Below are 22,539 nucleotides of genomic sequence, written 5' to 3'. Positions count from 1 at the left end.
TGTGACGTGACAACATACGTCAAAACGTCCAAATGAACTTAGTTCTATAATTTACAAACATTACAAACAAAACTAGAATCAAAAGCGTTGTCTCGTTGGAAAATAAATAAATTGTAGTAAATATGAATCAAGTCAATCTTTGAAATTAGATTAACAAGTATACGAACAGACATGACATCCCTACATCCATTTCAAACGAGTCATAGCTCTAATAAATTATGAAACTATTACCCGCTAGGCTACTCTGCTATACATGCACCATGACTAAACGTATTTTCAACTTCTTGTTTGAAGCGCTGTTTAGCATCAATTTTCTTCTACCCGAAATTTTCGGGTAGTGTTTATTTGTATTAATTTTGTACAGTTGTCACAGATCATATGCATGGTATGTTTTTCTCTGTTCTTTGTTATAACATATATTCAGCATCTTTGGCATAAAGGCTGTTTCACGCACACTTACTATTATTCGCTAAAAATTATGCACTACCACTAATGTATATGTAAACAAAGCATAAACGCTTTTCCGTACATTTTCATCTCATGTGAGACACACATCTGTTCGATGTGCGTCCACAAACGACGACATATCATACAAATTTAAAACCCTTTTTTCGACAGTTTTTCGTCGGTAAAAGTAAACACGTTCTTCTAGTTAACATGACAAAAAAGTTTTACGAATATAACGGCATCTAGGGTAGCCTCTTTTCTCCTTGTTTGTGGCCACAGTCGCGCGAAACACGCGCATCCAGTATAGCATGGTACACCCCGCGGGGCAGCGTATTTTACGTCGCTATATTCGCTAGATTGAGTCACGCCAGTTTGTCATTTGAGAACACAAATAGCGTATTTACAGCAAATTACCAATTCGCAAATGAGTTGCAATCGTTCTGGCACAATCGGAAGGAAAATGAAAGTTCGCATCGGATCCAAGCAAACGGGGTGCTCAATGTCAGCGTAAGACTTGGACAAAAATCTGGTGAAATTTGTTCTCGGCCGCGCAGTGATCGATCAAAATTCTAGTGTTTTTCTGTGGTGGGAATTCAAGTTCAAGTGCAAATTCATTCATTCATCGACAGATAAGGCAACATATGTAAGTTTTGTAAACGTAAGAAATAATGTTTCGATAGTAACGCGTAGGAGTCTTGCATCGGTGAAAAGCATCTGAATGTTGATAAGATGTTTGTCAATTACGACTTATCATGCTAAATGTATGCGTTTTGTCTGTTGAAAGCAAAAATGGCGGAGGTGCAGTACTTCTCAATGTGGATAGAGTATCTTATGGTTAGGAAATTAGGTTTGAAAATGCGAAAAGGTACTTGACCTATCCTAACATACACATCCTCAGTCAACTCGAATATTTTCGGCGGTAGGATTCGAAATATGATTTGGCCTCAATTGTGAAAAGATATTGTTTCTTCATTCGACATAGTGCCCAACATAAGCGATTGGCCCTGATGCCCATTTCCCGTTTCAGATCATAACAGCATCCCACACTGAATATATATTCAATGATTTCCTATCATGTATTGTATATAAAATGATAACGGGTACAGCCTACCGCTTCCCAAATCTGTAGATTTTTGATAGATTATCATATCAAAATATTTAGCATGTCAAGCGTTCAAGTAGTTATTCCTTATTCCTGTACTAAACAAACGGCGGTGCACGCGTCTGTTCAACCATGTTAATCAAACAGAACTTACTCCTAATTGCGCGCCTCTTCATAAACTATCGTTTGTAGCGATTCTTTATTGGGAAATTTGTTTTATCTGCTCTCGACGCTAGAAACCGAATTACATGAAATCTCACAGAACTGTACTAGTTGATACTCATCGACGAACTTTGGCGTAGATGTCAAACACATAGTTCGTTCTAAAGTGGTTTGAACAAATTTAAGATGTAATTTATTCATTATCAGAGCTGATAACGACAATGAATCACATTCCCAAGGGGACCTAAACATTGAGTATCTAATCTAGAATGCTTGCAGGAGAAATTGTTGAGACCCGAGACAAACAGCACAGATGATCAGTAGCATCACCATTTTTTGTGAGCCATATGCTTTTGATTCCTCTCTTCGTAACCCAAAAACACCGGGTCAAGGAAAACGCTCATAGAAATTAGTTCTACTGTAAAAAGGCAGGCAAATTTTCGGTCTCTGTTGCAATGTTTTTCTCAATGCGATAAACAGAATGGCACATTTCTGGGGGGCGTTTGGGAGTAGAATAGAATGGAAGAAAACCAAAAATGCAAATGCCGTAAAAATATACATATTGTTTTTTCTCAACCAGGATGAAGCACAATATAGGAACTCAGGGAAGTAAAGCATATCGTTAACCTTACATTTGTTCTAATCGATGCCGTTACGATTTGATTCATGATGAAACGTATAGCGGTTTGGCCGGATACGGGATTCCGGATATTCTGCTCTTTATTTGAAACTGGGAGAAACTACATGTGTTCATGAAGCAAATGAAGGATTACAGTTTTAGAAAGAGATAGGCACATTTTTACATAAAAATAATGACCGATCGTTAAATTTTCCGATTAGAATTAATATTCTTTAATACAGGATAAATGTTTTCTGCAAAGAACTTGAATAGATTTTGTTCTGATAAGGATTTTTTACTACAATGGTGAGATTTTTGTAGATATATTGAAATCATTTAATAACTGGACGAGTAAGAGTAAGGACTACGAATTCACCGTTTTGTCTCATATTCCGAACACTTAAGCTTTGATGGCCATTAATGTCAGGGTTTTGAATATTAAATTATTTAAAACATTAAAGTTAAGTAAATTCACATTTAAAAATGAAGTGTTCGCAATTTGAATCATGCGTAGAAACTTAATTCATATTCCAAACACTACTTCAATATTAATTTTAATGAAGATTTCTGCATAAAATATATTTTTTTTCACCCATTTATTGTAGGTTCATACATTCTCTAGCACTTAACATGAATAGTTGAAAAAAAAAAGTTTAAAAAACGTTACGTTATAGTTATGATGTTTGTTTTTTACAGAATTTGCTAACGCAAACAATTTGTCATTGGTTTTGACTGTCACTTTTTTGCGAATGCTTAATATTATAAATTATAACCGTATCGATACCTGTAAATGATGTTAAAATGAAAGCTATAACCCGAAGAATTTTAGGGTTGAGATTATCCAATTATTTTTAACATTGAAGTTCAGTAAATTTACATTTGAAAATGAAGTGTTCGGAATTTGAATCATGCGTAGAAACTTGATTCATATTCCGAACACTACTTCAATATTAATTTCAATGAAGATTTCTGCATAAAATATAATTTTTTTTCACCGATTTATTGTAGGTTCATACATTCTCTAGCACTTAACACGAAAACAACAAACAAAATAGTTGATACAACTACAAAAACTGAAAAATGAACGATGCTTGTTCTTGCGGAATTTGCTAAGGCAAACATTTTATCATTGGATTTGACTGTCACTTTTTCGCAAATGTCTAATATTATAAATTATAGGCTGTGTCGATACCTGTAAATGATGTCAAGATGAAGCCTATACCACAAATAATGTCTGTGTTGTCATTATTCAATTATTTATAATATAAAAGTTTAGTAAATTTACATTCAAAAATGAAGTGTTCGGAATTTAACACTTTAAGGATCGTGAAGAAATATGTAAGACATACGCCTGGGACCGCACGTTTTGACTTGTGTGAAGTTACTTGCTTTGCTTGCAAGTTTTTAAGAGGCTTTAAACTTTGCAGTTCATTCGCCTCTATGTGTGAAGTTGAATGTTCAGCGGATAAAAGTTTTTGTTGCGTGCAAGTTTCTGTTCAACGTCTTGCTAGATTTAATGAATAATTAATTATTTCAGTTGAAATAGATTGATTGCTTATCAAGTAACAACCTTCAAAATCATGCTCATTAGATAGAGAATTGAATCATTCATCTTTCCGGTTCCCGGAATAAATCGCCACAGAAAACGACTGCAACAGAAACCACCGCTTATAAAATGTGTAGTAGGCTATAAATATTGTGGCGCGGTATTGTATTTCAAAACAAGAATTAACCGGGCAAACGTATCGCCCCAGGCAAACGTAACGCCCCGGGCAGACGTATACCGTCCGACGCTCGCTAGAGCTCGGTCGGACATTGCTAAAGGATCGTATCCTATGTTTCAAACTAACCGGGCAATCAGTGGATCCCAGGTTTGCGTGCGAGACACCGCCGCTTCCGACGGCGGGTCGGCGGTGGACTCGGATTGCGTCATCTTGGCGGCATGGGCCGCCTCGATTCCTTATCCTCGCCAAATGGGGACTTCGTCCCCATTACATTGTCCTCAGAATAAATTTCGAAAAACGAGAACAAGAGAATAAATTTATAATAGAAATGTGAGGCACATGATGTTTTTCCCGCGCCAAATATTTCTAGCCTACTACACTTTTTCTAAGCGGTTGTTTCTGTTGCAGTTGTTTACTGTGGCGATTTATTCCGGTCACCCATCTTTCCACATAATTAATTTTTTTCTTGATCGTGACAGAGAAAAGTTATAGACTGAAACGTGAGCATGGGTCAATATAGGAAAATGTACAGAATTTTGAAAATCAGAAAAAGTTGTTCGAATAGTGCTATCGAAGTTATTCGATTGAGAAATATTTCACCTATCTTCCAGCCACAATTTGATTAATCAGAAAAGAGTCTGATATAAGTTATAGGCCAAGTTGTATGGGAGCGAGTCAACCGCGAGTAATCGGTTTTCTACCTTACTAACCATAGAATTAGGAAATTGTTCATATATAGTTCTAAAAATATAGTTAAGAATTCTTTGAAACTTATGAAACTGAGCCTGTAAAATAAACGAATTAATAAAAAATAAGCTGTATGGGAAAAATTAATTATTTTGAAGAAAATTGAAAAAAGTTATTTGAAAGGACCGAAAACACATTCTCGAGATAGTACACATTCGATAAAGAATATTTTTATTTATCTATAGCGAAATTTTCATTGGTCGGAAAAGGGTCTGAGAAAAGTTATAGGCCAAAACCTGTACAACTTGTATGGGTGAAATGAATTAATTTAAAGAAAATTAAATAAAGTTATTTGAAAGGACCCAAAACACATTTTCGAGATAGTACTCACTCGATAAAGAATATTTATATTTATCTCTAGCCACATTTTAATTGGTCCGAAAAGGGTATGAGAAAAGATATTAGCCAAAACGTTCACGAGTTGTACGGGGAAAGGGTCTGGCTGAGTAAGGAAGTAAAAAGTAAAAAGGAAGTAAAAATTTTTATTGTATAGAAATTTTGACTATTTTTCGAATCCCTATCCATAGGATTTATGGTGAAAAACGTACCTTTCAATTTTTGGCACGCCATTCTCAATAGCTTTGAGATAAAAAATTAAAAAAATTATGAAAGTGCATCATACTATGCTATATCGAAAAATATAATCAAAAAATAAATAAATTAAGTTCTATTTCCATTTTCGATAAATTTATTAATTTCCCCCCTACAACTTGCATACATTTTGGCGAATATCTTTTCTCAAACTTTTTTTCGTCCAACGAAAGTTTGGCTGTAGATGGATAAAAGTATTCTCTATCCAATGAGTATTATCTCAAAAATGTGTTTTGGGTCCTTTCAAATAACTTTTTTAAATTTTCTTTAAATTAATTAATTAAGTTTAATAGGTTTTGGGCTATAACTTTTCTTAGACCCTTTCCCGACCAATGGAAATTTTGCTAAAGATAGATAAAAATATTCTATATTGAATAAGTACTATCTCGAGAATGTGTTTCGGGTCCTTTCAAACAACTTTTTCCATTTTTTCAACATAATTAATTTCTTCCATACAACTTGGCTTATAACTTTACCCTTTTTCGATTAATAAAATTGTGGCTGGAGGATAGGTAAAATATTTCTCTATCGAATAACTTCGATAACTCTATTCGAACATCTTTTTTTGATTTTAAAAATTCTGTAAATTTTCCTATATTGACCCATGCTCACGTTTCAGTCTATAACTTTTCTCTGTCACCATCATGAAAAAAATGAATTACGTGGAAGGATGAATGATTCAATTCTCTATCTAATGAGCATGATTGTGAAGGTTTGTGAATAATTCATTATTCACTAAATCCAGCAAGACGTTGAACAGAAACTTACACACAACACAAAAACATTTATCCGCCAATTTCACACAAGTCCGTAAAGAAGGAACGCGAAAACGAGAAATCTCGTGAGCGGTCCGCAACGGATAGGACGCGAAACACGAGAAATCTCGTGAGCGGTCCGCAAAGTGTTAAGACTGTTCGGAATATGAGACAAAACGGTATGCAAAGAACATCCATCAATTGTTTGAATTCAAGATTGAAGAACTAAGAACTGTCTTCAGGAATGATAATCCGAGAGAGGATACACTTACTTCACTACGAATCAAAACGAAATAACAAAAAAAATCGTTTCGACCTCTCCTTATATTCGAGGAATTTTACATGTTGCTGCATATAAAAGTATTTGAATAAGGAAGGGACTGCACATAGATCGCCAAAATAACCTCACATCAGTGGCGTAGGTTCGTTCGGTTCGCAGGTTCGCCCGAGTTTCAGCCTAACTGTTGTCAAAATGTTTTTACTAGCTTATTATTTAACATAAACATATTTTCGGCGCCAGCGAGATTTGATTTGATTCCGCACCAAAAGCGATCATGACCTTCTAGTTCGCATGATTGTGTATCAAAAAGTGCTAACCGGAGCCTCTGCTTGTGTTGAAGAGAGAACTCCGTTACGTAACAAAATTCCATTTTTATTCCTAAATAAATTCACGCGTCCCTATATGCTTGAGCAGCTAACTTCGATTCTGGTGCCGAAAGAGGCGTGTTTCCTGAGCCGAGATGATAAAGCATTCCGTCTGTTATCACTGGAAGCAAAATGTAGCTAGAGCACCTTGGTCATGCTGAAGCCATTCAATACAGTGGTCCAATGTACGTTGCAGTTCGTTCAGGAAGGCACTGTTCTTCGAACGCATTTCCTCATGGGCTCGATTTTGAAAGGGTGCCCGAACTGCCTGAATTCGAGCTTATTCGGTATCAAGGAATAATCGAACCAGTAATGCTACTTGATGTGGATGGAGGACCAGACGAGAGCCCTCGTTTTAAGAGGGCCATAAATATTATCATTTGAATCAATTGAATATTGATGCAATATTCTTTACTACAAATGCTCCAGGACGCAAGGCTTTCAACCGAGTTGAACGTCGAATGGCTCCTCTTTCTCGGAAGGTAGCAGGTTCAAAACTTCCTCATGATCGTGAGGGATCTCGCTCGAATGAAAAACTCAAAACAAGGGACCCGCAACTGGAAACGAAACACTTTGAGTATGGGGAATCGTTATCTGATGTGTGGAATAACCTAGCGATCGACGGATATCCCATCAAAGCGGAATATGATGGTGAAATGTGTAAAGCCATTGGTCATTTCAGTGTAAAGCCATTGGTCAATTCAGCAACTTTGCATACTTGAAATCTTCGAAAAAGAATTAGACCACGTTTTGAAAAGGGCTAGCAAATTTTAAATTTATCTTTTTAAAAAATATAACTCAAAAACTAGAATATCTACAAAATTATGATCAAAGTATGAAATATAATAAATTGTTAAATTTTCATAAAAAAGTGCCAAAAATTTTTTTGAAGAAAAGTTGATTTGAAAAACAAATTAAAAAATTAAAATTCTTTTTTTTCAAAACCTTTTTTTTGTACATACTCAAAAAAAATGTGAATAGCCCTCAAAAATTTCCAACAAGTCTTCTATACATCGGAAGATGGGCACTTTTACAGGGAAAAAGTTTTTCTAACCATTTTTTTCCATTTTTCTTCGAAAAAATTACTACTAATTTTATTTTGTTCAAAGTCAAGCTAGCGATATAGCGTATTCAACAAAGTTTTAGATCTCATTAGAATATGAACTTTTGTCGAAGATATCAACTTTCTACTTTTTATGATTTCTAGAATATGGTATGGTATGAAACATGATAATTTTGTATGTAGATTCCTGAAAAAGCAAGATCATTCTCATAACAATTTTGTTTGTAAATACTCGCGTTTGACATGTGCTTGAAGGTTTCTAAATAGAAAAAAGTTTGAAAAAAAATTATACATGAAAATGTTACGAGTTGAACATCTATAGTAATTTTTAAAAAATATGAAAAAGTTGTTGTTGGAAAAACTTTTTCCCTTTTTCCGATGTATGGGTGACTTGTTGGAAATTTTAAGAGCTATTTACATCTATTTTTTCAGAATTTAAAAAAAACATATTTTTGAGAAAAATGAATTTTAATTTGAAAAATTGTTTTTTCAATGAAATTTTGTTTTAAATTTTTTTTTCGATATTTTTTCAAATACAAAATTAGTGAATGAATTGTAGAAAATTATTTATGTTTTCATTAAAAAACATAAAAAAAAGTTTTATATAAACTTTTTTTTTCAATTTTGAAAATTAAAATTAATTTTTCTCAAAAATGTATTTTATTTAATTCTGAAAAAATAAGATGTGAATAGCCCTTATCATTTTCAACAATTCACTCATACATCGGAAGATGGGCACTTCTACAGGGAAAGAGTTTTTCCAAGAACAACTTGTTCATGTTTTCTTCGATATTTTTTTTCTCTATTAAAGGGACTTTCAACACACTTCAGCTGGTTCGTCATTTTTACTTCCATTTTTGGAAGAATGTCGGAAGAGGTACGCTAGATCGCCTCTACAATTTTTCTTCGATAAATTACTATTAATGTTTAACTCGTAACATTTTTATGTATAAATCATTGCGATTTACATGTTCGGCAAACTATTATCTATTCAGAAACATGTCTCGTAACAAAAATATTACGAGTAAAAGATTACTTTTTCAGAAATCTCCATACAAAAATACCATGTACAGGAAAACTTCGATATAACGTACCCTCGATATAACGTACATTTTACCTCGATATAACATACACATTATCGAAGTCCAAAAAAATATTTTTTAAATGTTTTTCTGAAAGAACAATAAATCATCTGTATTTTGATACTAAAGCTTGTATTTTAACTTTAACCAATCCCGAAATACAACCGGATTCTAAATGAATCAAACTTCAATCAACAGAACGAAGGGAAACATCATGAGAAAAGTTGGTTTCGTCTTATTATTGATTTTATTCATAAACCTTACTCAAACAGCAACACAATAATGTAATATAAGCTACGTTTCAGAGTTCTTCATTATGCTTCGATATAACGTACAATTTTGAAAGTAAAATGTACGTTATATCGAAGTTACCCTGTATTCCAGAAACTATAAAAGAACTATAAACTATATGTTAATGTCTTTGACACAAGGTAATATTTTAACAAGATCTAAAACTTTATCGAATACGTTAATTTTGTTTAAAGTCAAGATAACAATGACTTTAAACAAAATTAGGATTAGTAGTAATTTTTTCAAAGAAAACATGAAAAACATGAAACACGAACCTCTAATAAAAAAAAATGCCCTTCCGATGTATGGATGACTTGTTGGAAATTGCAAGGGCTTTTCACTTTTTTTTAGAATTTTAAAGAAACACGTTTTTGAGAAAAATGATTTTAATTTTTTGAAATATTTTTTTCAGAGTAATTTTTCCTTTAAAAAAATTTGGGTGATTTTTTATGAAAATCTAAACAATTTCTTACATTTCATACTTTGATCATAATTTTGTAGATATTATTGTTTTTAAATTATAATTTTTTGTAAAAAATAAAAAGAAATTTCGGCTCTTTTCGAAAAGTAGTCAAATTCTTTTTCGAAGATTCAAGCAGTGTTGAAAAAAATTATCTTCGCTAAGCTCAAGTGCATAGTTTTTCGAGCTAGGTTGCATCGAAAACCTATATATTCCAAACGAGGATCAAAATGACAGAACTGATGAACTTTTTGTTCTTCAATATATTTTGAAGCTTATTTTTCCACTCAGTGTCATCTTCGTATTGATTATTGAAGACGCCAGAATTAAATTTTATTTTAGCCAAATGAATATCAGCTGTTGTCTACTTTCAACCTGAGGCTGATGTGTGCGATTGGTTTTTATTTAGTTCGGGCTTTTATTGTACTGCTGCTCCTTCTCAATCAACACAGGCAAAAGGAAGATTATGATACGTAATCCATTTGACCATCGAGTCTAGAAGCATTTGTTTATCAATTGCAAATCATTTGACGGTAGCTACAACCACTCGTTGTATCCGTTCTGCATATGCTATTGTTACCATCTCGCCAAATGAAATTCTACGCAATTTCTTGCATAGTTCGTTTCATCGAACTCTGGCGTTTTTGTTCTCTAAATGGTCCAGCCTGACAATTTTTTTTATTTTTGGATTTTGACTCAAATTCACTGCCAAAACGAATATAGTTTCGAATGTGATGAATATGAATTTGTTGCTTTTGATATTCAAAGTATAAATAACAGCAATGTTATGAATCCCACTCCATGCCGCATTCATTCATTACAGCAAATTTGTTCATGCATCAGCGATATGAACAAAATGAACTCGTTTGTTATTGTCATCAATATAATGAGGGCAGAGTGTTTCAAGCTGAAACAAAATCATATTCGTTACTCGTGAATATTTGTTGATATTCTAAGACACTGATTTCAAGTATGCAAAGTTGCATGAATGACCAATGCCTTTACATCCACAACGTTTCACTACAATCTGAGATGTTGCTGCCAGTCGAGTTGGCATGAAATTCGTCATATATTGAATCCGCAAACTCCCAAATCGATGAAGCGGAATTAGTACGATATTAACCCGAGTGGTTTACCCGCCACGTAAGGACTTCTCAGTACCTTTTGTAAGTAGTGAAATGTAACGACAGGAACTGCTGCATTTAACCAAGGAGAAGTTACTTTTGTGTAAATCAACATCTATTTATATCAGCCCATGTTCCGCTCAGCTAAACGCCAGATGGTTTGAAAGCACCAATCCCAACAGATGTGAGCATTAACTTTCCGTCTCTGTTCTAACTTCTATGAACTTGTCGAAAGTTTTTCCGAAGTTTCTACTTGCATATAAGGAACTTCCGTATAAATCCAAAAACCGCATTTTTATGATCCAAAAACCGCATTCTTAGCGTTAAGTAATTTGTGTACCACGCCTAAACAGATTCAACAAATTGTCCTTGATGTCCTTAGAAATTCAAAGAGTGGTCTACAAACCCTATGACTACGGCTACTTTGTTTAGCCTTCTCTACTAAATGTGAACTCTTCCGGTGGGCCTTGACATGGTTCGAGCGTTGTCGAAAGATCGTGAACGGCACTTCATGTAATTTAAACCGCCATCCATTTCAATTAGGGGAACCGTTACTCAAATCAGCAACCTTTTTCCCTTTTAAAACGAAAAACACCAGAAAGATTATTTTACATGAACTTTCCATCATGGAGTTTGTAACTGAATATCGTCATCAAATGCTGAAGAGTGACGTTCATTCAGAATATTAAAGATTCTTCGAAACAATATAATATACTTATCATTGCGTGAGTTTCACCCAGCCCTTAAATTTTTTTTATTCCATTTGTTTATTTAGGCTCATTAGCATTCTAGCTGTGACAGAGACAAATTTTAATCGTTTACATGTCACATGTTTATCATTTCTATAAAAAGCACATTACACAGCTGCAATTTTTCGGCGTTTCGGCGTTCCTTCTATACCATTGCATATGGTACATTACACAGTAGTAGCCATTTAGGCGTAAGGGTATTCTTTCTGTTCTTCCATTGTTCAGTTGACCGGACAGCGGAGACAGTTGATATGATCATTGTTGTGTTATTTCATTGTTGTGTTGTACAGGGAGCCCTAGCCCCCAACATCATGCCAACATCTCCAACGTCAAAAGTATTCTTCAAAACAGCGATCCGCGTTGACGGCATTGAGCTTTATTTACTAGTTTAGGGGAGCGTCAAAGAATAGCTGATTTTCAGTCGGAATGAACGTTTTCAGAATTAAAATTATGAATGAAAATAAGTTTTTCTATATCAAATTAGTATTCTATTTAAATTAAAAACACTTGAATTGCAGGTGGGGAAAAGGTCTCATACGAAAATTGTTTGTGAAGATAACTTTATATTATAATAAAAAAAATTCAGTTACAATGTTGGAATTGTATAGCCATATGGTTGAATGAAAGTCAGAAATACATGTTTCAAGTAATTAAATAACATGATGTGAAAATTTTCATTCAAATTTTAAAATTTAAAAACCGGCTTCGCGTCTTCTAATCTGAGTTTGGGACCCAAATTATGGCCCTAATTCGAAGTCGCCACCAGACGTCGACACAATGCGAGAAACGTACCATACACCTGATTGCCTCACATCAGAGCATCTTCAAACTCTGGATTGGGAAGTCATTTCAACTAGTTAGGAGAAGATCCAAAATACCCATTTACAACCTGAGGTTCAGCTCATGATTTTTATTATAGGCTCCAAAAGCTAAGCAATGTTGCGTTACCTAGAAAAAAGCACGTCGACTAAGTATTTTCCTCTAAACTTAAAATTAATTTACTTTTTATATAGATAGAATAATTTCCTTGATTTTTCAATTTAAAATGTCCACGTGGGGAACAAATGGAGGGGTATAACAAATGTCCACGCTCGTCCACAGAGAGGGAAGGAGGGTCTAAAATCGTGCTTTTACTGACCACGTGGTATGTGGATAGTCCTTAGGATATTCTAAAGTGAAACGAAGTAATCTACAATGTCGTCGATTCTCGATTGTAAAATTGTGTACAGTAAATGCAATGAAAGTCCTTCTGATGTGCACATCTCAATCTACCAAACAAACAACAAAACAGAGAATCTGCCTTCAGCATCCTCCAGACGGAACGTTTTTGAATATTTAAAAAATGCGATTTAAGGAAAAATGAAAACGGGATAGCGCGAATACCTGAGTGCGCTGAACCTAACTCAACAAGCACTAAGCCATGGATATACAGAAAAAAGGACAACATGCAGGTAGTAAACAAACACCACTTCGGAATACCAATTCACTATCTTTGTTTCCGAATCACCCTCACTACATTTGCGTTTCCCTCATCCACACCACACACAGCGCTTACAAATGTGTGAGTAATCCCTTCCCATATTTTCTACGCGAAGGGCAATTCAACTGAACCGGCTGCTTAACATCGCCAGGCAGCATTCTTTTTGTCCTTTCCTCCAAGCGCATTCCAGCGTCAATCTGCGATTGAAATTCGCAGTGTATCCTCGTGCTCCCTGGCGAGCACATCCCCCATACCAAAGAGACTGTTCCATAACATTCTATATGAGAGGTGAGGAAAATTTGACTGCTTGAGTTATTTATAAAAATGTATCACAAAGTGTAACGGGAAAGCGACGGCGAATATAGAAGAGCACAATTTGTGACATATCTTAGAAAGGTTGATGCTACTTTGTGGACTATACTGTCTACAAAGTTAACCAGAACATTACTACAAACACCACTATTCGCTCGTGAGTCTAGAAACTCTCAAATGCCGCGCTAGTGAAACAAGCACATACATAATGAATTATTACACGTTGTTTCACTAATATCTTTTTGGTTTGGTTTTGTTTTTCTCAGCGATGGACGAACAAGGGTCCGATCCGAAGCAGGTCCCAGTGCGAGATCATGCTCCCTCCGATGAAGACGATGGCGACACGTGGATTATGGTAAAGGATACAAACTCGGAGGAAGAAATTGAACTCCCGGAAACGACCCTGCCGGAACGTGTAGAGAAAGGGAATCAACCTGATGCGGTTCGTGCGGAAGGTCGAAGCGAAAACTTGAATAGTGAAATGGAACTCCAGGCGGCAGAGCAGGCCCAAGGTGGAAGCAAAAGCAACCAGCCTGATATGGTCACCTCGGTGGAAAACAAAATTGAACCCCAGGAAGCAACACCCCCAACTGGAGCTAAGAAAGAAGGCAAGCGCAGAAAAAAAGTGGAAAGTGATTGCACGGAAATCCCCTACGATAAGGGCGGTAATCGCTTCGACGAAGATGTTCCAGCAAGAACAGAAGATGTTAAAGAAAATGATAGCGAAGTTGAGGAAGATGGTGAAAAAGAATCAATATCTGGTGAATGTGACGTCGAGTAAGTTATTTTTATGACGATTTGGTCAATAATGTCCAAATAAACAAATGTTCTCTTGATCTTTTACAGCACCTGCGCTTTCGGAAAACAACCTTGTATGCAATGGTACAACTCACAGCATCTCGCACAAAATTTGGATGAGGCGGAGGAGGAATCCGAAGACGATGATAAGCATGCCCTAATCCAAGAGGAACACATCGAACAAGCATTAGTTCCAGATGAAGACGCATCGCAAGAAAGACAACCACTCTACGCAGGAGTGACCTTCAGTATTATTCTGACTGCTATTATTGCTATTTTGGTGGGTAATATGCGGGTACTGCATAACCGCATGACCGAAAACGACGTTCAACACACACAGCAAATCCTCGAGTTGAGCATTGAAAATGAGATGTTGCGAGCAGAACTAAATAATTATTTACGCGTATATTCGCGCGGTGATTTGGAAGATCAGGTCAATCAAGCAAACCTAAATTTTAAGGAAACATTGGCGAAAATAGAGGAAGACGCCCAAGCGGAACTGGAAGCACATCCCGATCTAGATCCCTCGAAATCGCCACCGGTGAGAATCGTACAGCCTGAGGAAGACTTTGTACCGCGAAAGGTGGTTTGGTCAGGAGACGAAGAGGAACCTATGCTTATCATCGACAAAGAATTCGTTCTTCCTCACTTCTGCAGGGACAAAACTGCTCTCAAAGATGGAATGTACAATGAGTACGCTAGTAAGTACTGTGATATTAGCCGGCGTAAGATCGACGCCAAATTACACCGCGCTAAATACTTGAGTAAGCATAAGAAGTACAAAGATCCAATCGACTACAAAAAATATATCTATCCGACCGAGGATGAGATCGCCGAGGAGCAGAAACGAGCATCGACTACTCCTCCAAAGGCTCCCCATCTGAAGTATCAGTTTGGGAAAGCGTTCCAAACGATCAAAGAGGAAGCCTCCGTAGTTCTTGAAAGTCTCGCCGCTATTTTGGATCTAGATCCGAAACCAGAGAAATCATTGTGCGAGCAGCAGGGCTACTCAGCGGATGATGAAGGAAGCAGCACATGCTCCGAAGCCGGAATAAACTGGGTCGATTATCCTCCGTGGGTGCGCGGAAAGTACGAAAATCAACCGGAGATACACAATAAGTTGAAACGCAAGGCTAGCATGCTATGGAATTGGGAAAAGGTTAAAAACAGACTTCTTGGAGAACTGGGAGTGGACAATCTAGAGGATGTACAATCGATCCCAGAGGAGGAACTCCAGCAGCGTAAACAAGCACACTACAAAATGAAGAAGCATCCAAGGGAGATGTGAGTATATTTGTGTTCACTACAAGTTTGCTTGATATTCTGAAATCTCTAATTAACACACTCATATTGGGTAATCGATTCAAATACAACAAATTTGCTTAACACCATGGTTATCCGGAAGGCATGAATTCAATTAATTCCGGAGCATTACTTGAACATGATTTTTTGCACAGTGCGCCTTCGTCTACTGTTTTTATCTGTATTAAATTTGGTGGTGTGATCTCAAACAAACGGTTTTACGATTTCCTCATTCTCAAATAATATTTCCAAAATAACCAAAATGACATTATACAGACCAAAGCATCAGTATACGGTATGGTTGAATTATCTCAAATGACATAAACTAGACTATAAATAAAAAGTTATGATATTGGTTAAGAGCGACAACATCTTAAATCGGGAGCGCATTTGGAAGGAACAATAAAGATGTAACATAATAGAACGAAACATTTCGAAGTGATTTGATACCTTTTGCTATCAGCTCAAGACAAAAATTGCTCATAAAGTCCCCAAGCTGTAATACCTCAATTCCGATTAGGTTGTTGTCCACTGGCTAGCCTCTAGGAAATATGAAGAATATTTAGAATTGATAAAGTCGGAAAGTTAAGTGATAGAGTGATGGTGTGAATGACAAGCGTGAGTAGCGAATTTACGAAATTAACAATGAGTTTCGTCGACAGGAAACATACAGAAAAAAAACAAGAGATTAGAAATAAAAACAGGTTCATTTTTGGAAGACGGAATATGTTTATGGCATTCCGTTGCCGGATCGTCACGTTTATAAGACCTGCAATAGTTCGTCCGAAATTGTCCAAGATTGTCAATCGATCTGAATTGATTTTTCTCGAAGAGATCAGTAAACGAGAATCTCACTAATTTTTGTGCTTTCAGAATAAGTACGCCATGAAAAACAAAATTTTAAGTCTTCGCAGATAAATAAACGAGAAAGAAGATTTGAAAAACTTTGAAAGAAATTGAGAAGAACAATATCAATACTGTTTGCCATTAATTAGATATTTGAAGCAGAAAAACAAAAATCATTGATGCTTTCCTGTTCTTCTGAAAAACTTCGTTGAAGTCCATTTGACGGGGAAGAATGAAACGCGATAGTCGAGTCGTAGAGAGAGATAGCAACTAAACGCCCGACTGACGGAGAAACTGTTGGAAGAATCCAAAACTCATTTCCAATTGAATACGAAGGCGACATTCTTCATAGTCCGTCATAGATCCTCAGTTGAATCGACGGCGATCTGGCGTAGTGGTAACATCCATGCCTCTCACGCTAAAGGTCACGAGTTAATTCTCGCTCTCGAAATTCTTCCAAAAATGGAAGTAAAAAGTGACGAACCAGCCAAAATGTGTTGAAAGTTACTATAATAGAGAAAAAATCAGTTGAATTATGACTTTGCCCGAGCCCTGATTGTTAGTGTGTGAATGGATATGGAATTATTTATACAGGGATACACATGAAATTCAACTCATTTGAACTTTGTTGGTGGTCCTAAAAAATACGGGGTGGTTTGATTTTGCGTCGAGCGAGTAAAAAACACTCGCAGCATGTATCTGCAGACGATTTCCCCAGAAGACTTGATCATGTGTCCTTGTTCGGGAACATATAGTCACATAAATGCAAGCATCTTCAATGAGTTAGACAGTAATAGTTTCAATAACCTACTCTCAAAACAGTTTTCAATCTATTGCAAAAAGTTTTCCGATGAATAAGTAACAAGCATATAACTCTTAGACATTTTATCTTTACCAAGTGATTATCATTCCACTTCGTTCAGCCGGAAAAGAATTATTAATGCTCAAAGGAAGGAAAGGAAGAATACCCAGCGCAAATAATACTCCCTGTTGAACCACTGGCCTGAACCTGAGCCCAAACTAGTATAGCTGCTTAGAAAAGAGGAATGGTGAGTTCAATCATTATATTCGTCAGTAACTAGGACACAAATGGTCAGCTCATAAACGATCGATCGCTAGAGTCGAAGACAAGAGATAAATAACAGGAGATGAGATATATTTCGAGTCAGTTACAAATAAATCTTCAACCGAGATAGCCGTTGATCGATATTGAATTCAAACCTTCAGTTTTCTTAGAATAAATTCTGAGTGATAAAATCACATGTCGCAGTTTCCAATAAAATTCTTATTTCGCATTTCAAACACTCCCCTTCCCGACAATTGAAATCATCGATCGATTGCAGAATTGCTGCTTTCACCAAATAATGCGGTTTCTTTGATAAGGTGAAATATTATCTACCCCATATCGAACATTTCGTATTATCCGCTATGGAATCAATAGCCACATTACTTTTTGTAGGCAATTTTCGCCAAAGCCTCCGTTTAGTCCGAAAGCAGAAAAGAAATGGGATTGGGAGAGAAGAGCATAGTGCGTAGGTGAGTGAGCGAGACCATTCTCCAATCACAAGATATTTTTGGATAAAGTAATTATCATACCGCTACGTTTAGTCGGAAAAGAGTTATTAATGCTCGAACGAGGCATCTATTCCTCCTCGAAAATACCCAGCGTAAATAATCTCAGCTCCACCATATTCTTTTCATTGAGTATAAACAAGCCGTTCGCTATTCCAAATTACAGTATTCTCAATTCATCAGTCATCTAGCTGCGACCAGACGGCAGCAAGGCTTTCGAAATTATCTTTTTGAGTGTTCAGTTTAGTTTTCCAAATTGGTCTCTGTCAAAGCTAGAACCGAATGAACCGATGATTTTCAAAGCCTCTATAATTCAAAACACCATTATCATCATCACCATTCAAGTTGTCTCGCTCCAGCTGTCAGACAGTAGTCTTTTTCAATGCTGATGTCACACCTAAGTGGTTTTGCTTTTCGCCACAGAATGCATCTTCAAAATATGCAAGAAGCAAGCATAGTGCAGAGCAGAATAAAAGCAGAAGAGAAATACTGAATAGGACGTACGTGGAGATTGTTATCAAATAGATAACGGTAATGGGGGATAAATATATAATCGCCTGGAGCCGCACTGTTTGGAGTACGGGAAGAATGTTTACATTACGTATATTGTTCTCGCGAGAACAAGAATGAATCATTAATCAACCATCTTCAGCTGCGTCTACAAAACAACGCAAAGCCAAGTCCTTTCAGGGCCACTAAAGCTTTCGAGTAAAGAGTAATCGGGTCGTCGTCCGACTTGGACTGCATCACCTCAGTGGCTTGGGGCCACCTCAATCTCTTGTCTACACTTGATAGGAACTTCCTCAGAATTAATTTCATTAAAAATAATAAACTTATAATAAAAATCACGCTGCGGTGGCGTTGATACGTAAGTACAGAAAAATATATATATATACGTAAATATCTTAATTTAATAATTACGAAAATGATTCCTTCTTTGACTTTGAGCTTCTCTGTCTCTGTTCTCTGTCACATTATCTGTCTTTTTTTCTTTTTTAACAGATCTCATTATCTCATTCTATGAATTTTATGTCGACTTCCTGAAACTGACAACTCTCTTCTACGTGTATGGGTTACGTGACTCAAGTGGCTGGATAATGTTTATAATCGTATTTGAAAGTCCATCCTTCATACAAAATAATAAAACTATATATATTTTTCATAACTTTGGAAAATATAGTATGCAACGCCGCATTTTCTCGTTTTTGCTCTACCCACGCAATATACGAGTTTTTGGATACCACTCAATGTATAAATATTATCATTTTCATAACGCTTATCAGGATTAATTCGAATTCGTTTTTATCAGCCGGGTGACGTCTTTAGAGAACCCCCATTGAACTGACAGGAGCCAACATATTGGGTATCCCACTGACATTTTCCCTTTGTTTTCATATGAATTGAGTATCCCACTGACAGTTCTGCTTGAGATTTTGCTAACGATCCTAGCATCAATCATAGCACCCGGCTGGTTTTTATGTTTTCGATGCTGTCAAAACGGGTCCACGCAGCGGTAATATGAGTTTCGAAAAAAGGAAAAAGTCACACCCCTGTGTCGTTGCCAGTAATTATGAGTTGGGTGAACATACAATTTGATCGTTCAGGCAGAGCTCTTTTGGCACTAGTCGTGCTGCGACTTTTTTGACGCCCAAAACAGAAAATCGGCCTTTTTCAAATGTCTTATAGTTGTATTCATGGTGTTTTCGTTTTCGTGTTTTTTGTTTGCAAAATTTTATACGATATCTTCGACTAATAGAATTATCCATATCAAAAATAACGAGCAAAAAAAAGTTAAACTGTTTCAATGACGTAACTAAATGACAGATCGCACTCAAAATTGATATTACCCACTGACAGTAGTACCAATTCAGAAAAGAATTTTAAAAATGGTAAAATTTAAAATTTAAAATTACAAATTCCCGTTATATATTTGACAGAATGTACTTCAAATAATTATCGATGTAAACTCAAATACCATTACCTCTATATTCTACAGAACCCCTGAAGAAATGGGCAGTGGATATAAGGAATCGCACGATCGTTATAGAAAACCAGAGCATCCGAACTACGACAGGAAAAATCATCCCAAGCATCACGGAGAGAACGGGAAAAATAAAAAGCATATCAAGAGCAATGGTTTGTTCTCATCAGATGGCGAGGCTTACTCGAAGCAGCGTCAGGACGGCGGCAAACGTTCCGATGAGGATGAGAGAAAACACCACCAGAAAGAATGGACAGAGAAAGATTCTTCAGATGAGCACGAATACAAACAGAAGAACTTCAAGAAGGATTACAGCAATCATGAACGTCCCTCTGGAGAGGACAGCGATAAATACTGGGAGGACGACAAAATGAAGAAAGATGATTATAAGGATTGGAAGGGAAAGGATCACGAGAGTGATCGTGGTGAGACAACGTTCAGAAATCACGAGGAGAGAGATAGAAAATCTTCCGATGAACGACATCAAACGAAGCCATACCCCAACGGAGACCATAAAAAACACTACAAGCAATCGAAAGAGAATTACAGTGATAACAATCGGAGGAATAGCGATAACGATGACGATGACGATGACGACAATGACGAACACTATAAGCATCGTCATCCCGATAAACGAGGGCATGATCGCAAAAGAAGTGATCAGCATAAGCACCACCAACGTTGGAGTGAAAACCGAGAAAATCACCATCACCATGAAGACGAACGCTGGAACAAACGTCACGAAGAGGACAAGTGGCGCAACCACGGCCGTCGCCACTCAGGAGAAAGACAAAGATAGGAGCAGATCGATACAGACGTTAGTATCACGTATATGCTGGACACTTTTATTCGTATGTTTCAAATTTGCATACAAGCAAACATAAATTTCCGTTGTTAGTTCTGTAGAAAAAAAATAGACAAGAAGGAGGCAAGCGGAAATCCATATTGAGTGTGTGAATTCTAGATCAATTTTTTCCTTAAATTTATTGTAACTTGCAGTGATATCAGAATTTTACCCCTTTGTGTATTTAATTTAAAACCATATGAAATAAAGATATTTTTATTTCAAACATCTTCAGATTTCAATCCTTTCTTTCCAGTTTAAAAATCATTTGTGGCCACAAAAAGCGACGAATACTATTTTAGTATTTTCTATGTTTGGTGATCATCATGTTAGTGCCATTCGTTATATTTTTAAATACTTTATTAAAAAATATTTTCAACGCGGAAAACGGACGAATAGATGGCCAATGTTGATACTATAAACTTGAAATCGCATTTTGAAAAGCCTTTTTTTTATTACAGTCAAGAAATTTTCGAAATTTTCGAAGGTGAAAAATGAAGACCGACTCTACTCTCACTAGCTTCGCTTCGACTAGAACTGCTTCGGCAGTCGCCCACAAAAAAAAAGTGACTTGACTAGAAAAAGAATTGACTAGCGTTGACTAGCGAGGATGACTGGTGAACTAGTCCAGTCAGTGGTTATTTTAACTGACTCGACTAATGAATACAAATCTGTCCCTTCATTCAACTGACTTCAATACACATTTATACTCCCCTAGGAACGAAATTTATACCCGCGTACGCAATCTTATTTTTACGTCCATATAAAGAGGAACGGAAACATGATTCCTGATGCAAGAAAGAAGTTACCTCATCAATGGACGGTTTATTGTCTACCCATCGTGAACTCAAACCAACGAACTTAGGAATTTATCACGTATGCTATAAGGTCCTCACGTTAGTATCAGTAAATAGCGTGCAAAATAGCGCACACAAACTGCACGCTATTTTATACGTGTGAGTAATTTTCGTGTGCGGTACAAAAGAATCTAGCTCACCTGTAGCGTATTTCAAACCACGTTGAACTCGAACATCGATGTATGCATAAAGATACATGGGAAAGAGAGAGAGGAGCGAATTTGTTTTGGGGGAAGTCACTTCGAAATGCAATGAGGACAATTTGACAATTTGGAAGAATGAATTGATATAGTCGAGTCGGTAGAGGGAGATAGCGACTAAACGCCCGACTGACTGTTGAGTCGTTTTGGCGGAGAAACTGCGTGAAGAAGCCAAGCGTCATTTCTAACTGAATACGGATATAGTCAGTCAGATAGTCAGCTGACTATCCTCAGTTGATTATGACTATGCAGAGTACTGGTCAAGACTATATTCACTGATATACTTAAAACCAATTCGAGACTTTTGTATTTGATTTAACACAGTACAGTACATTAAATTTATTATTTTTACTATCTGTCAAGCTTCATTCGCCTTTCTTTGGCTGTTGCTGCTCATTTTCAGCATTCGTAATTCGTGCTTGAGTTTGTTGTATTCTTTCATAGATTTCCAGAAAAATCGCAAAGGAAATAAGCGTAGGGAAAGGCGCAATCGAAAACTGGGCACATGGAATAAAACTCCATGAGTATAAATGCGCACACGGTAAATGTTTTTTTTGTTTTTTATGTTTTTTATGAACCTTATATATCCAAAAATTACTGAATGCCCAAACCAAAACACCTTTAGGTGTGGAAATTTCTTCAAATCATGGTACAATAGTTTTGAATTGCAATGAATGATATATTTCAATGCAAAAATTAACCGGGCTAACGTAATGCACCAGGCAAACGTGTGCCGTCCGACGCTCGCTATGGCTCGGTCGGATCTTACTAAAGGATCGCCTCCTA

At 36.4% G+C, this 22,539-nt stretch overlaps 1 protein-coding gene across 2 annotated transcripts; it reads left to right on the top strand.

The window, feature by feature from the left end:
- Positions 1-737: 737 nt before the first annotated feature.
- LOC129777189 (titin homolog) lies at positions 738-20,922 on the top strand. 2 transcript variants are annotated; one of them, XM_055783317.1, is made up of 4 exons: positions 738-1,090; positions 13,620-14,130; positions 14,200-15,435; positions 19,868-20,922. In XM_055783317.1, exons 2-4 carry the CDS (start codon positions 13,622-13,624, stop codon positions 20,649-20,651), a joined length of 2,529 nt encoding a protein of 842 aa, XP_055639292.1. In that variant the 5' UTR covers positions 738-1,090; positions 13,620-13,621; the 3' UTR covers positions 20,652-20,922. The 2 variants fall into 2 exon arrangements, with proteins under 2 accessions (XP_055639292.1, XP_055639291.1); XM_055783316.1 differs by lacking the exon at positions 738-1,090 and adding an exon at positions 13,179-13,329.
- The last annotated feature ends 1,617 nt before the right edge of the window (positions 20,923-22,539 follow it).

Source organism: Toxorhynchites rutilus, chromosome 3, assembly GCF_029784135.1.
Source record: "Toxorhynchites rutilus septentrionalis strain SRP chromosome 3, ASM2978413v1, whole genome shotgun sequence".
Taxonomy (NCBI): domain Eukaryota; kingdom Metazoa; phylum Arthropoda; class Insecta; order Diptera; family Culicidae; genus Toxorhynchites; species Toxorhynchites rutilus.
This window is presented reverse-complemented; position numbering and strand designations above follow the sequence as displayed.

Excerpts from the sequence above, each read along its gene's own strand:
- LOC129777189 (XM_055783316.1), top strand. Across the intron at positions 14,131-14,199 it reads TCTGGTGAATGTGACGTCGA|CACCTGCGCTTTCGGAAAAC; the intron begins GTAAGTTATTTT and ends GATCTTTTACAG. Across the intron at positions 15,436-19,867 it reads AAGAAGCATCCAAGGGAGAT|AACCCCTGAAGAAATGGGCA; the intron begins GTGAGTATATTT and ends TATATTCTACAG.